General features: G+C 34.1%; 1 protein-coding gene across 1 annotated transcript in view; it reads right to left on the reverse strand.

Annotated features, from left to right (window-relative positions):
• LOC106871296 (translocon-associated protein subunit alpha) overlaps positions 1-624 on the reverse strand; it is a 29,125-nt gene extending 28,501 nt beyond the window's left edge. The window contains exon 1 of the mRNA XM_014917680.3: positions 441-624. Within this exon, the coding sequence (XP_014773166.1) occupies positions 441-516 (76 nt within the window). The 5' untranslated portion in view covers positions 517-624. The remainder of the gene's footprint in view (positions 1-440) is intronic.
• Positions 625-17,599: the final 16,975 nt, after the last annotated feature.

Consider the following 17,599-nt stretch of genomic DNA (forward strand, 5'->3'; position numbering starts at 1 on the left):
ATTTGTCCAGTAATTTCGATTAAAATTAAACTATAGAAAGGTATTTCTTATAATATAATTAATAAATAACAGTGAAAATTAATAATTAAGAAATTGTATGTCGGTAAATATGATAAATTTAGAGATGATCCATGCTTGCCATAATGAAAGGCGGTAACCACTTCCAAAGTTGACATCGAGAAAAAGTGCCGACATCGCAAAATACAGGATATGAATCACTTTGGAAATTAATGGAATAATAAAACAAAATGTAATCATTGTTAGGTTTTAAACATTTTAGTGAAGGACTCTTTACTTTACACATGCATTAAAAAGAAGGAAAAACGCCTTTTCATATTTGTTTCTGCCACAGTACGGCGTGATAGGAGCGACCCAAACACAGAATGCCACGTATGTACAAATACCAAACTAGTGCTTAAAACTCCTATCAAAGAACTTACCTGTATTCAGGAAGTTAATTGTTGATGGTAATACCAATAAGAGGAAAAGAAAGATATGTCTTAATAGTCTTCCCATGTCCGATGATCTGAGAGAAAGCGTGAATTATTCTTGAGGATGGGACCCGATCACTTATCTACAAAGGAAGACTTCTTGTTGTCAACACGACAAGCTAACCGGAAAAGGAAAGATTGTGAAAGCGGTGTGACTGATTTGAAACTGTAATACTTTCTTTGATTGGCTATTATATCGAAATCTTAACCAATCAGAAACAAACAAAAGTTAAGGCCGACCACAACAGCTGGTCGCTTCAATTTTCTTATGTTAATGAAGCATTTTTTTTTGTCATTCATAAAGCTTCTGCCTTTGTCAATAATTAATCGAACAAAGTCAATAGTTCTGCTTGCCCGAGACACCTGCCGAAAGGGAGTGAACAATGTACCGAATGTTTAGTTTTCATGGTAAAATTGCTGAGTAGTTTAACAATTCTTGCTGCCATCGATACAAAATTTTCGACGAGGAAACATCTACGTGATGATTCGACAAGTTAGAAGTAGTAAGCAATTCTTCCTCAAAGCACACTTTCTGCCTGGAAATGAAACTAGTTGGATAATGGCAACTCAGAGAATACTTTTTTGAGCATAAGACGAAATGATCACGGCTCGAATATCACGAATCATACGTCTGCCTGCTGAGGGCTGACATGGGACTTCACAAAAACAAATATGTTTAGACCACACCGTCTTTTATTTCTACTCAGTATATCTAAGACTACATTATTCAGGGTGTTCTGTTTTATTTTTTTAAGATGATAGGGTGTGAGGTGAAGAAAATTTATCTGCTATTTCTAGCGAGTCGAGCGACAGCGTAAAATCTCTCGTTCTCTGAGCAGTGGAAAACCGCTGCAAGGAATAACATTTCAGATCCCGAATTTTTTGGAATTTTCAGAAATGTTTTGAGAATTTGTATTCTATACATGGGAACCCATACCATTATGCACACCCCACATCGCAAAAAAAAAAGTTGCTGCATGATTTAGGACTATTTAGCTGTTATTTTTAGCACATCTCATGACCACCTCGTACGTTCCGCCTTTGTTTTTCACTCTGACGTTTTGATGTTTTTCAGTATCTTTCACCCCATAAATGCATTTAATGGTCTATTGCTGGGATTTAAGCCAAAAATTCTGACTGTCCGTATTTTAAACTGTGATTTAATTAGAAAATTAGAAAAATTAAAAGCAATTTTTTCCCCCATAGTCTTGTTAATTCCCGTGTGTTGAATAATAAATTCGTAAAGAATTTCTGAAAATTCCAAAAATTGAAAAGTTATGCGTAAACCGAATTCCACCAATTTTATTTTTTGGAATTTTAAGAAAATTTTTGCACACGAGAATTCAGAAAAATTCTACACACGGGACTTCATACGATTATGCACAGAAAATCAAAAGTGATTTAAGGGCAATTTAGCTGCTGTTTTTAGCCCATTTCACGACCATCTGATGTCTTGCTCGTTTCTTTGTCACTCTGACATGTATTGATGTTTTTCTATATTTTTCTGCCCATAAACATTTAATGGAGTAATGATGCACCCAAGGGTGGGCCATTACTGGGATTTAAGCAAAAAATTCGGACTTTTATTCTTACTTGTTTCAGTCATTTGACTGTGGCCATGCTGGAGCACCGCCTTTGGTCGAGAAAATCGACCTCAGGACTTATTCTATTTTTTTTTGTAAGCCTAGTACTTATTCTATGGTCTCTTTGCCGAACCGCTAAGTTACGGGGATGTAAACACACCAGCATTGGTTGTGAAGCGATGTTGGGGGGACAAACACAGACACACAAACACACATACGCATATATATATATATATATATATATATATATATATATATACGATGGGCTTCTTTCAGTTTTTGTTTACCAAATCCACTCAAGGCTTTGGTCGGCCCGAGGCTATAGTAGAAGACACTTGCCCAAGGTGCCACGCAGTGGGACTGTCTATATTTTAAACTCTGATTAAAGAAAATAAAAAATGGAAGAGTGGAATTTGGGGATTTATGGGATACAGGGTAGATTTTAAAAAATTGAAAAAATTTTATTTTGTATAATTGTATGGATTCCTATATGCAAAACATAAATTTGCAAAAAATTTCTGAAAAATCCCCAAAACAGAAAGTTATGAGGGATTATATGGGGTTTTTAAACCAGAACTCTGCCTAGTTTTCAGTATAACCAGTCATTTTTTTATGTGACAACTGCATAGCTAAAAGAAAAAAAAAGGTGACAGCAAAGGCCTAGCTAATGTAGGTATTAACTTTTGATTTAAGCCAATATTTAGTTTGTAATTATTTATGGGAAAGCAGCTTGTTAACACACATGCAGGGCAATCCCTGAATATAGGGACCCACTTTCACTTTGTTGAACTGCAGCTCATATCATTTCATGGTATTTGGAGGCTGGTGACCTGGGACTAATACATATATATTATGTTTTGGCCCAGGTCATATCTAATTTAATTGCCCCACCAGAAAAAAATTGTATGATGTCCTCATGCCAGAAATCAAACTCACGTTACCTGGGTGAAAGCTAGGAATTCTAATCACTTCACCATGTATTACTGAGATTTTTTCTTTACTTAATTCAAAGTGAAATGAAAGAGCTCTTCATTTTTGTTGATATAAAAACAAAATCAACACAATTTTTGTTGTTAGAAAATGATTTTTCCATGTTCATTTTTGTGTTTCTTCAAATTAAATAAAAAAATAAATCAAAATAAATACTTTTGTTTAGTCCCAAGTTACCAGGCAAAATAATTTCAAATTTTGGCACAAGGCCAGCAATTTTGGGGGCCTGGGATAAGTTGATTACATCAGCCCCAAAAGGATGAAAGGTAAAGGTGGCTCCAACAGAATTTGAACTTCAGAACATAAAGATGGACAAAATGCCACTAAGCATTTTGCCCAGTGTGCTAACGATTCCGCCAGCTCTCCACCTTTACCAGGCAAAATAATACTAGGTTGTAGTTTGATAAAGTGAAAGTGAACCTCTATATTCAAGAATTGCTGCATGTAAGTATATAATTAAATATAAATACTCAGAACTTTGCTCGATATATCATTCTTTTGATTCAGTTAGCAGGAGACCTAGGGGTAGACCAAGAATGAGAAAGTAAGATAATATCCATAGTTTCATTTAGTCACCCTTGAAAATTAAATCAGAAAGTCTAATGACAGTTGCTTCTGATAGGATCCTATCAAGGACCCAACCCTCATGACCTTTCAGGAATGCTGGTCAGAGAAGACGGATGGATGGATCCAAAACAACCAAAACTTGATACAAATTCTTTTGTATTAGTTTTCATATCTTTCAAGCTTCCACCATAATTTTATGTGAGACATCTTTGCTAAATTATTTCTAAAACCAGCCTAATATACAAATTAATGCAGAAGTTTATTTTCAGAAATGCATTCAAGTTCTTCATTTTCAAAATTAACAGAAGCATAGTTTTTTTGAGTGGCAATAAAGTTTATCAGTTCCAAAGTACACTTGTCATCTATTATTCACTGTAGTAGATAACAAGTGTACTAGATACCATTATTGGCATCTAGGTACAGTGCACTAAAGCAGTACATTGAATACACTCCACTAATTTGTAATACCACTTTGGTAGATGTATGGCTGATCTGATGTTCTGCTAGCTTATAGTACTGAGTTCAAGTTACTTTATAGGCCTGGAAAAGAGAATGGGGAGTTACTTCCATACTTTGCAAGATGAATTCCCACTTATTTTACTGATTTGATACTAGTTAAGGGCTGTATATGATGGTTGGTATGCAACAGTCTTAACCACCATAAAGTGGATATTTCTATTGACTATGAGCAATTCCACAACAATGGCTGACACTTGGTTGGCATTTGACTCGAGAGGAATAACAGAAGCAGCAATTTGTGAAATACAAGGGCAGTCAAATTTTGCATGTGTGTGCATGTGTCATATATATATATATATATATATATATATATTGTTTTCGCATATATTTTACTTGCAGCTTGCATTGTAGGACATTCTCTTTATTAGCTGTTCACTAGAGACCAACATGATTTGGGGCATCATCCAACAGTATGTCTTCTTCTAACAGTACTGAGTTGCATTGATGCTTCAAGGGAATATCCAAGCTATTTTCGTCCTTATTGTTATATATTGCTCTTTCATCCTGTAAAACATGTGACCACCTTACCAAACTAGGAGCCTCTGCAATCATCCAATGATTACTTTGTTTTACTTCTTACTGGGAATTTATTTTTCACTCTCAGCTTTAGTCTTTCTTTCATATATCCCTACCATATATCTACATGAAACATTCTTTGTATTTCACAAATTGCTGCTTCTGATATTCTTCTCAAGTCAAATGCCAACCAAGTGTGACATCATAGATTTAACTACAAGTCCACAAATCCCACCTGTACACTGCCAGCCTTGGTCTCATATTTTAAGCACTTTGTTTCAGTGCTCTCACCATTCAATCCCATGTTAACAGTATCGGAAGATACTGTTAATTTAACAATCAAAACGTTTTAATCTGTTAGACCATGACACTGGGTTAGAGTGTTGCTTCATTATTGCAATATGGCCTGTGAACATGAGGATTTTCTTTAGTTCTATCTGCATTTTCCAGTTCATAGTGGTGACAGTAAAAGGTGTCATTTAATCATTGTGTTTGGAGATTTTATGTTGTAAAATATGTTAATTTGTTTCAATGAGGTTATTATTTTAACTGGGGGTGTATAAAAAATACTTGTATTATGCTATTATAAGATGGAAAAAGTTGTCAGCAGACAGCCATGGGACATGGACCTGCACCCCTCAGATACCAGCTGAGTTCTCTACCATTAAGCTAAATTGCCCACTGACCTCAATCTCCATCAAATTAAAAACTAAATATCTTAGCTAAGAGTAAAATACTCAATCTTTCTGCTATTTTTATGAAATAGAGGGACATAATGGTATATCCACTCATGTTACCCAACCCCAGTACTTACCAGTTGATCATGATATGGTAGTAAATTGCATGAATAAAGTACCAAGTTGGCAGAGTTGCTAGCATGTTGGACAAAATGCTTAGGGACATTTCTTCCAACTCTTTATGTTGAGTTCAAATCCTACTGAGATCAACTTTACCTTTCATCCTTTCGAGGTCACTAAAATAAAGTCCCAGTCAAGTACTGAGGTCTATGTAATCAACTTATTCTCTTCCCCCAAAACTGCTCACCTTGAACTCAGCAATGGACTAGCATCCTTCCAGAAGGAATGTTGTGAACTTGGTCACTTATATGCTATAAAAACCAGGTACTGCATTAAAAGTTCTTTCACACATAATAGAATGTATAAAAAAGAAAAATCCAATGCTTTACTTAATCCAGCAGATGCATGTGTATTTGCTAGGTCAATCCAGAGGATCAGAAACGTCTTAGCATACTAAACTGAACTTGTTTACTATTCAAACGTGTCACTGGTAAATGGATTGTCTATCTCGTATGTGTGTGTTTGTGTCAGTGGAAATCCTTGTAAAATCCTTGAAATTGCTATTTGGTGAGGGGAGATAAATGGATAAAGGAACATAACTCAAAGTGAACTCGGTTATTCAGAAAATAGAAATTGATAAAAGTAAGTACAGTACTAAGTATTGCGATCAATATAATTTACTGAAACCCTTGAACGGTGCTGCTCCAGCATGACCACAATCTATTGAGAGAAGCGTGTAAAAAGATATATAAATCACGGGAGTTTAATTTGACACAATGTACAATTTAAAGGTGTAATAAAGTTTTTTTTTTTTTTTTAATGTAAAAATGCATGTTAACTTTCCCTCCAACCTTTGAAGGTACTGAAATGACAGAAATGGCAAAAAACATCAAAATGTCTTACAGTATTTAGTTTTGGTCTTCTGCATTCTGAGTTCAAATCTCAACGAGTTTTACCAGGGTCATCTTTTTTTCTTTTATTCTGCTGAGGTCAATTGTGATGAGTTGATGGGCTATATTTCAACCAGAAGATTTACAATTTTATTTACCCATGTAAAAAATTCCTATTACTTGGTAATGTTATGATTTGCTTCCAAGGAAAACCAACTTTTGCAGATCTACCAGTTTTTATTGTCCTGAAATATTGCTGGCTTACATTCAACATGCTCTATTTAGAAGTCTTAATAAATTCTTCACTATTGTTTATAGCATTTCATTTATTCTAAATCTTAAAGCCTAGGATACATGTCTTATTGTAAAGAATGGTTGACCACAGCTAGGACTCACCAGAGGCTAAAACCAACTCATTACATTGTTTTAACATCCACTTTTTCATGCTTGCATGGGCTGGATGGAATTTGTTGAGGCAGATTTTTCTATGGCTGGATGCCCTTCCTATTGTGAACCTTCACATGTTTCCAAGTAAAATAATATTCCCTCATGGCTAGACATGTTATCACAGAATATTGGAAAGGAAGGACACTGCTTGCGTAATGGTGATACTTGTTTACAACTGTCATACAGTGTTAAAGGAAGAAAACAGTAATACACATGCACACACACATATACAGGGTGTCTACAAGGTCTGGGTACATGGAGTAAATAAAATCATAACATAAACAATTAAATATAAGAAATAATAATTTCTTACAGTATGTGTTAATCCCCATGTGGGTACATGGAGTAAATAAAATCCTAACATAAACAATTAGATATAAGAAATAATAATTTCTTAAAGTATGTGTTAATCCCCATGTGGGTACATGGAGTAAATAAAATCATAACATGAACGATTAAATATATAAGAAATAATAATTTCTTAAAGTATGTGTTAATCCCCGTGTACCCAGACTTTGTGGACACCCTGTATATATATATACAATGGATGACTTTCAGTTTCTGACTTCCAAATCTAATCACTAGGCTTTGTGGTTGACCTGGTTCTAAAGTAGAAGACACTTGCCCAATGTACCACATAGTGGGACTGAGCCCAGAACCCTCTGGTTGGTAAGCAAACTTCTTACCACACAGCCACACCTACATCTACACACATGCATGTATGTGTGTGTGTATATATATATATATATATATATATATATATATATATATATATATATATATATATATATATATATATATATATATATATATATATATATATATATATATATATATATATATATATATATATATATATTACACACAAGGGGGTGCTGAAAAGTTCCTGACTTTGGGTAAAAGAAAATACAGGAGCATCAGTTAATTACGATTTTATTCAACATATTTCCCTCTCAGATTCACACACTTATTGCAGTGGTCCTTCCATTTTTCTAAGCCTTTAAAAAAACTTGGAAGGTTAGGCCTCCAGCTAGGCTTTTTGTGACACCCTTAGAGCCAGGAACTTTTCAGCACCTCCTCGTATATATATATATATATTTGTGTATATAACCTATTTAAGTGATCATGTTAAGTGATACAATTTTAAAGATCTCTGCTCTCAGCTAAAGTAACATATCAAATATGTAAATTCTTGGGGAAGTAACTGTGTGAAAATATTTTGAATCATTTGTATAATGTCATTCTAAGGCGCAACAAGAGTTACATGATATAAAAACTATATTTACAAATCCCACATAATTGCAACAAAGTACACAAATGTTTAAGAGAAAGGACGCTGAGAATAGAACATACAAATGTTATTACACTTTATTACTCATTGATCTTTAGCAAAAGAGACCTGGAAATACAAATATACTAAAAAAAAATGAAAGCATAAGAAGCAGTTGCAATTATACACTTTATGAGAAACAATGCTCCAAAGCAAGGGTTGCCAACCACCGGATTGCAGATCAGTGTCAAGCTGTGTGTCATTTGGTGTTGGGCCCATGCCTATTGTTAAGGAGGTGCACTAGATGGTACTGGTCCCTCACTATTCAATAGTGTACCTTTAGATTTAGTGATACACTTCTTTCAAAACTCCACTTTAGTATTATTACCAATTAAGGCCCACTCAGAACTTTTTGAAGCACCCCCAGGCACCAAAGTCTGGTGATGGGCCTGACTGATCCACACAGAAAAATTGAAGTATGAAAATTTTATTTCTATTTTATTGACTGTTACAGTTTGCAGGGTGTCTTTGCATCATGCATGTACGATATATGTCATAATTAAATCATTATGCAGTTTATTGTGTTTTGTTATTCACATGATCCACCAGTCTGTGAAAAAATTACCTGGCATGAAACCAGTCCATGGTGTGAAACATGTTGGAGGCTGTTGCAAACTATTCCATTTTCAATAAATCTTTAAATAGCAGCAATCCTCAACCTGATCATGTTGTCAGAAATGCTTATCTGTGTGGTACAGGAACACTTAGGACAAATTACACAAAATGCAGGACTGACAATACAGCTGAAAGTAACAAGTGTAGGTTTTGCTGTGATAAAGGTGAGTCTGTATGGAATATTGTGAATGAATGTGGGAAGCTGACCCAAATAAGAAATAACAAAAAAGAAAAAAAAAAGGTATAATGATGTTACAAGAATGATTCATTGGTAACTGTATGACAAGTATGGATTGTAGAGAACAAAGCCATGAAATGGGTAGACTTCAGGGAAATGACAAGATAAGGATATTGTCAGATGTAATGATTTAATGTGATCTTGAAATTGAACATCAAAAGCTGGAGATAGAGATTGTGAATGAAGAGGGGAAAAAAACCTGTTTTATCATTGATATTTCACGCCCTGGTGAGGATAGTATTAGAAAAAGAAAAAGGTTAGATTTGGGGATTTGGAGAGGGAAATAAAAACAGTGGTCATTGTTGGAGCCTTAAGTACTATAAGACAGGAGTAAATGGGAAGATAGAGCATCTACTGCAAACCACTGTTTGAAAATGCTCAAATCCTTTGCAGATCTCTCGAAATCTGAGTGAAGAGCGTTGTTACATTAGTTCGCTGGTTACGGCGGCTGACACCTTATTTATATTTTCTGATGCTAACCGAAACCCACGATGCCATTATTATTGTCCCAGAACACGATTTCAGACAAATCATTTGTTGAAAAAGTGCAACCCAGGAATCATATTTTGTGCTTTTAATGATCTAGGGCAAAGTTTATACTTTTCTCAAAGCCATTAAGCTGTCAGGTATGAAAGCCACATCATCACTGACAGGGCTCGACAGAAATCACCTTTATATTACTTTCTTGCATTTTACCCCATTCATATCGAATAAATCGACACCATTCATTGGTTATTAATTAAATAGATATAATTAGAATTAAGTGAGCGGACTGACTGACATAGTTTTATGAGTTTGTATTGTTTGGGAGAAAGACTAGCGTACCAGTTTCCTCACATTATTGTGTTAATATATACACCCACGAAATCAGATAACTAAAAGTTTACACTGCTATGGGAGATAACTCTCACTAACAAATTTAGTCCCTTTGCCTAAAGTGAAACGTAAGTTATCTATATTTTATTACATCGATAAAAATACTATTTGAACGTGCCAACCTGTAGGGTAGAAGTTAAACTCTCAATGAAAGAATACTATTTAGGTCCCGAAAGAATACTATTTAGGTTATGACTATTCCACTTCATTAATGTTGCTAATGTGTTTTAGAAACTATGAGTATGACAAGCTAATGAGCGCCTCTATTCGACCTGCAGAAAAATAGCAGTCACATTTCACTCAAATCGCATTATATCTTAGATTATAAACATACTTGCTAAAGCAGTCGAAAATATTAATGAAACGGGATATTTGTGGCTGTGCCGACATGATGTTTGTCAAGGGAGATCACTCCAGTGTCTCCACAGAAACACGAAAGCAGTCATCGTATGCTTAGGTTTGAACACGAAACAAATTGAATGATTTTTCTTAGTTATGGAGAAAAGGCGTCTAACTATTGTTACTACTCAATTTTTATCTGTTATATTCAGATAAAATTTCATTTTATATCATGTATTTTGTGAATAATAGCGTCGTTAGTTACAGATTTCCAACAGTTTACTGCGTTACGATGCGAGATCGACAAATGAGTGTCCGTGTAACTCAGGCAGAATAAATACGATGCAAGGTATGTGTGTTCGAAAGCATCTGTTTATTAGTTTTCTCGCGTGCGTGCGTGTGTGTGTACGCGATGGTGATGGCTTCTCTCTATCAAATTCTACTCACAAGGCGTTTGATCAACTCGAAGCTATGTTAGAAGGACTTATCTAAGGTACCATACAGCGGGAACGAAACAAGATCCGCATGGCTGGCTACAAAGCGAACCTTTTAGCTTCACAGCTATATTATGGACACATGTCCATATATTTCTTGACTAAGTGACTTACTAAATCGGTATACGACCAAAACAACATCTCACAACAAAATTTAAAAGAATGGCAAAGGATCTTTCTAACCCCTCTCTCTGCTCCTTTTTTGTTTCAGATAATTCTTCGACATCTAACTTCCTTGCATCCTACTAATATTCTAGTGAAGGCACGTGACCTAGTGGTTAGGGCTTTACACTCACAATCAAGAGATTGTGGTTTCGATTCATAAACTGACTGCACTTTGTGTTCCAGAGAAAAAAAACTTCATTTCACGTTGTTCCAGTTGACTCAACTGTAAAAGGGTAACCTTCTGATGGCTTGGCATAAAAGGGTGTGTGAAGGTGACTCAGGAAAATCACCTGAACAGAAATCACATGGGCCATGATTTATATTCAGCAGTCAAAACGATGAACCAACTGGCTGGGATTAGTTGTTCAACCATGTCAAAGGATGATGATTCTATCTCCCCTATAAAATGAATCTAGCTGGTTTTACAAATATCTCCCATACATCTAAACTGTTATAACCATATATCTAAACTGTTAATTTCAATTTAAATGACAGCTTTTATTAAGTCTATTATTGTTTGTATATTGCTAATACACACTACTGTGCAAAGGTTTTGGGCAGATAATATTTTAATATTTTTAACCAAGTTTGAGCAGGAACTCTAATAATGTATCATAGAGTATATTATTGATTTCATATAAGATGCAATTTAGTGTCATTATGAGTCAAAGTTCATGTTGAATATTGTAAAGTTACATCAACAAATACTAGATTATCAATTGGTAGCAGGCTATCAAGGGAATTACATCTCCTGATAGGACTTGTTTTGTTGTAAACTTTGTATATCTGCCAAATTCTCCAAGCATTCTTAATGTTTCAGGAGATTGAAAAAAGTATACATAAACATTAATTTCAAGACACCTTTTACATATAATTTAAAAGGATAGTAATTTCTTTTCTCAGAGTTTTAAAGCAATACACAAGTAGTAAAACATGAACTTGCTTGTGATTTCAATTCTAAAATGTATAAGGTTGTCTTTATCATAAACAAAGAATGTTTTAATCTGAACTATCAAGGAAAGCTGGGATCTCAAAATGTGCTATACAGGAAATCAAGGAAAAATGTGAAACTGAAGGAACTGAAAATAGAAAATGTGACAGACCCCCAAAATAAAAACAACGTCAGGTATCTAAAGCTGATGTCATTGAGAAACAGAACCAAATCTAGCTGCCAGCTATTATTTGATATAGCTTAAACCTCCAGCACTCAGGTTCATTCTTTTAGCAGGGCACTGGCAAAAGGTCTTCATGGTTGTGTAGCTAAAAAGAGAGTAAACAAAAAAGACTATGCAGCCATACTGATTAATTGCTATAAAATAATTTAAAATCAGAAATATGTCATAAATTTCTTGAATGATCTTTGTATGTATTTCAATATAATAATACAAACTTTTATTATCATTAAGAATTTTGACCAGTAGTATGTATGGTTCCTTGTTATTAAAAATCTTTGATAAAAATAGACAACATTATTTGAAATCAACGAATCTTAAAGTGATTTGCTTACAAATCTAAAGGAGATGCTTAGACAAAGTAAAATAGTTTATTTTCTGTGTGTGCATATATATATATATATACACATACACACATACACATGCACACATGCATTCACATGCACACTCACTCTCACACACACACTCACACATACACACACACACACTCTCACGCACACTCACACATACACTCACACACTCACACACACACTCTCTCTCTCTCTCTCACACACACACACACACTTGCACAAGCTAATACAAATATAAGAGAAAGAATATAAAAGAAAACACAAAGGAAAGAAGAAATGTACAGAGGATGAAAATTAAAGTCTGTGGAAACTTTAGGAATAAGCAGACCAATTTCCATTTTTCTTGATATTATTTTCTTTATTGACAGAAAAAGAATGTAAACAGCTTGAGCTGATCAGTTGGATATGTAAACACACATAATCCTATTAACTTAATAGTGTCTCAAGGTTACTCTGTTTCTCTGTCTTTTCAAACACACATTTATCATTTATCCCCTGAAGATTCAAACTACACATTTCTTTTTAACCTTCAAAATCTATGATTTTATTTCATGATGAATTAAAACAAAATTTTCTATTTTAGTTCTTTTTCATATCTGAGGTATGTTTTCCTATGTTAATATTGTTACAGTTTTGCTGAAGTTTCATCTTTCTGGGGTTGATAAAACTAGAACCAATTAAGAATTGGATTGATCTTAATCAAATATAACCTTCCCAAAATTTGAGGTTTGTGTCTATATTAGAAATCAATATTGTTACAGTTTCATTTCACTATGAAGTTATGATCTTAAACCATACTGAAATATTTTAGTGTTTATGATTTGCTTAAAATATAAGATTTATGAGAAGCAGTGAAAAAGCTCCAAGTTTGTCAGAGTGGAATAGAGTTCAGCTCAGGTTATAAATACGTTCTAATGAGAAAGTAGTAACCAGTATCAGGCTTAATAACTAAAGTAACTAACAATTTGAGGTTGTTGAGGACTTCAACTGATTTTTGTTTTTCTATGTCCAGTAGTTGAAGGTCAACAAAAGAAACCAGGACTAAATTCCGCTGGCATCATTTACTTCACCATGAAATGATAAAATATTCTTTAAATATACAATTCCATTAACTTTCCAGTGAAATTCAAACTATAAATTGCTTGCGATTTCAATCTTTCTTTAATAGATGTTAGAGTTGGGCATTGATTATTTGTATATGATTAAAAAAACATAAGCTTTAGTGCAAAAGTGATTCTGAAAACTTCTCTACATATAGAAAGAGCATAAAAGGGACAGGTACATCAACAGACATGACTTATTTTGGGGGAAATACTGTGAAAAATGTATCTGAGCTATCACATTTCTGTTGTCTCCCATTTATTTCCATAACCATTGCAAAAGATCATAAAAGGATCACATTAGATGTGCAAGTAACTAACGTACTGAAATTTGTTATTGTACAGCTTTCTCTCATGACAAAACTTTCTCAGGCAATTGAGAAGAATCATTCAAAAGAGTCTCTTCAAAGCAACATAATATTGTAGACAAGCTGTGACAATGGAGAGCTATGGCAATCTTTAGTTACCTTCACATCTAGTGTGATCCTATAATGATCTTTTGCAGTGGTTATGGAAATAAATGAGAGACAACAGGAATGTGATGTCTCAGGCACATTTTTCACATTATTCTGAGTTATAATAAATGTAGCAGATTAGTAGGTTCATTGTGGTATTTCTTCTGGCTTCTTACATTCCAACTTTAACCCTTTAGCATTTAATCCGGTTAAATCTGGCCCAAATATGCCTCCTGTTTTAAGTTCAAACTAGCCAGGTCTAGCTTCTCATGCCTACCCTACAATGTCAACCTAAAAATAAACAATCACATCATCGAAATTTCAAAGATATGAGACAATACATGACAAATTCAAAACAATATGAATAAATAAGCTTTATTTTTTGACAGAATTATTTAAACACAAAAAGGTTGCATTACCAAGGTCAGTTTTAACTTTCAGTCTTTTGGGTGGGGGTTTATAAAATGAAGTACAGGTCAAGTACTGGGGCCAATTTAATCGATTATACACTTCCCAACCTCCAAAACTTTTCAAGCCTTGTACCTATGTTAGAAACAGAAGAGTGTTGGGTTGGCAGAATTGTTTGAGCATTGGGCAAAATGCTTTGTGTTTGTTCCAGCTCTTTATATTCTGAGGTTAAATTCAACTAACGTTAACTTGGCCTTTCATATCCTTCTGATGTCGATATAATAAAGTACCAATTAGTTACTAGGGTCAATATCATCAAGTAATTCCCTTCCCTTTTTTTTTCTGGCCTTACGCCTATTCTAGAAACAATGATGACCTATAATGATCGTTACCAGCATCGCCCTACTAGCACTTGTGCCGGTGGCACGTGAAAAGACATTCGAGCAAGGTCGTTGTCAGTGCTGCTGGACTGGCTCCTATGCAAGTGGCACGTTAAAAACACCATTTGAGCGTGGCCATTGCTAGTACTGCCTGACTGGCCCTCGTGCCGGTGGCGTGTAAAATTTGAGGCCTTGTGCCTATAGCAAAAAACATTATTATTGTTATTATTTAACAGGGCAGTGAGCTGGCAGAGCCGTTAGCATGATGAGCAAAATGTTTAGTGGCGTTTCATCCATCTGTACATTCTGAGTTCAAACTCTGCCAAGGTCAACTTTACCTTTCATCCTTTCAGGGTTTGTAAAATAAGTACCACTTGAGGCCTGGGGGTTGATGTAATCAACTATCTTTGTGCCTACAGATGAAAGAATTATTATTATTAATTAAGGTGGCAAGCTGGCAGAATCATTAGCAAGTGGAAAAAATGTTTAGTGGCAATTCGTCTGACACTACATTCTTCGCTCAAATTCTACCAAGGTTGACTTTGCCTTCCATCTTTTTTGGATCAATGAAATAAATACTAGTTTTGTGCTGGGCCCAATGTAATCAACTTACCCTTTCCTGTGAAACTGCTGGCCTTGTGCTAAAAATTTGAGATTAATATGCCAAAATATTTATAAGGCAGTGAGCTGGCAGAATCCTTAGCACACCGGATGGAATGCTTAGCAGCATTTTGTCCATCTTTGCATTCTGAGTTCAAATTCCACTGAGGTTGACTTTGCCTTTCATCCTTTCAGAGTCGATAAAATAAGTGGTAGTTGAGCACTGAGATCAATGTAATTGACTTACCCCTCCTCCCAAACTACTGCCCTTGTGGCAAAATTTGAAACCATTATTATTATTATTATTATTATTATTATTATTATTATTATTATTATTATTATTATTTTTATTATTATTCAGGCAGCAAGCTGGTAGAATTGTTACTGTACCAGACTAAATGCTTAATAGCATTTCTTCTTGCTTTATGTTCTGAGTTCAAATTCTGCTGAGGTCAACTTTACCTTTCGTCCTTTTGAGGTCAATAAAATAAGTACCAGTCAAGTACTGCAGTTGATATAATCAACTACTCCTCCTCCCCACCAAATTTCAGGTCTTGTGCTTCTAGTAGAAAGGATTATTATTATTATAATTGGCCAGTTGTGCTTGAATTCTGAATTTACTGCTTTGTGATCTATCTATCTATCTATCTATCTATCTATCTATCTATCTATCTATCTATCTATCTTTCTGCCTGTCTCTATCTCTGTCTCTCTCTCTATACATATATATATATATATATGACCATATTATACTGACGAGTAGAGGTTGTATAATACTACAATAACTACGAAATCATGATCTATAATTCAGTCTGTTTTTAAGGGGCTGGTTTTGAGAGTTGCATTTCCTCGCTTTCAGTAAAAATGTGTTTTTTATGGAAGTCTGACCTTAGAGTCCCTCATAGCGTGAGGCATTATTGTATAGTAATGCCCTTATATAAATAAATATATATTTCTGGAATAAATGATGGATTTTTTCCCCTTATGAGGTTTTTTTCACGCTAGCTACTTGATAAATTGTTGTAAAAGAATTCATCCTATTATTGAATTTATATATATATATATATATATATATATATGTATGTATATAAAATAAAGGCAGCTAGATGCAATTCAAAACCAAAAAGGAAATAATTCACCGTTGCTAAAGAGTGACGAGGGTGCACAAAGCACCAGCATTGCTAGAAATAAGAGTCAAAGAACTCTTTAACCACAGAAAGCACATTTTCTATTTACTGACAGGGGAGAGAAAAGTGCTTTCTATGGCTAAAGAGTTCTTTGGCTCTTATTTCTAGCATTGTTGTTGTTCCCGGCACCCTTCATCACGGTTGAGCAATGGTGAATTATTTCCAATATATATATATATATATATATAAAGTACACTATTCTGTGAAGGTGAGATCACCAAACAAAAAGTTTTCCTTCTGGTGAGAGAAATATTCTTTAATGAACACAGTATATATAAAAATATATTCTATGTTCATTAAACAATGTATGTATGTATGTGCTTGCATGCATGTATATATATATATATATGTGTGTGTGTGTGTGTGTGCATATACTCTTTATTTGTGGATTAACATTGTTATTCCACAAATAAAGAATATATTTATCCACCAGATACAGTATAGACTTCTCACTGTTCACCACTATCATATATGTATATATATATATATATATATATATATATGTATGCATGTATGCGTGTGTGCGTATGTATGTATGTGTATGTATGTATGTATGTATGTATGTATGCGTGTGTGTGTATGTATGTATCTATATATATGTATGGTACACTCTCACATACATGCTGCCCACCCAAGAATGTTACTTCTCTGATTCTTTATGTAAGAATTTCAGTCTGATACAAATATACACAGGCTGTCAGGAACAATTTAATAATTCAGTGTATTCAATGATGTCACAGCCATCTGGTCTATTCTTTTGTGAAGACTGATGGATTTTGTACTTTAAACTCTGGAGGTATTCTTCAATTTCCAATTAGCTTGATACTCATTATAACAAATTACTTTGTGTCTGCATGCATGTGTGTGTCTACAAACATAATATTATATATATATATATATATATATATATATATATATATATATATATATATATATATATATATATATATATATATATATATATATGTATGTATATATGTGTGTGTATATAATATATAATACACATATGAAGAGGTGCTGAAAAGTTCTTGGCTTTTGGTAAAAGAATATACAGGATGGTCAGTTAATTATGATTTTATTCCACATATTC

The sequence above is a fragment of the Octopus bimaculoides genome, chromosome 20 (genome assembly GCF_046866305.1).
Source record: "Octopus bimaculoides isolate indiv1 chromosome 20, ASM4686630v1, whole genome shotgun sequence".
Lineage (NCBI taxonomy): Eukaryota > Metazoa > Mollusca > Cephalopoda > Octopoda > Octopodidae > Octopus > Octopus bimaculoides.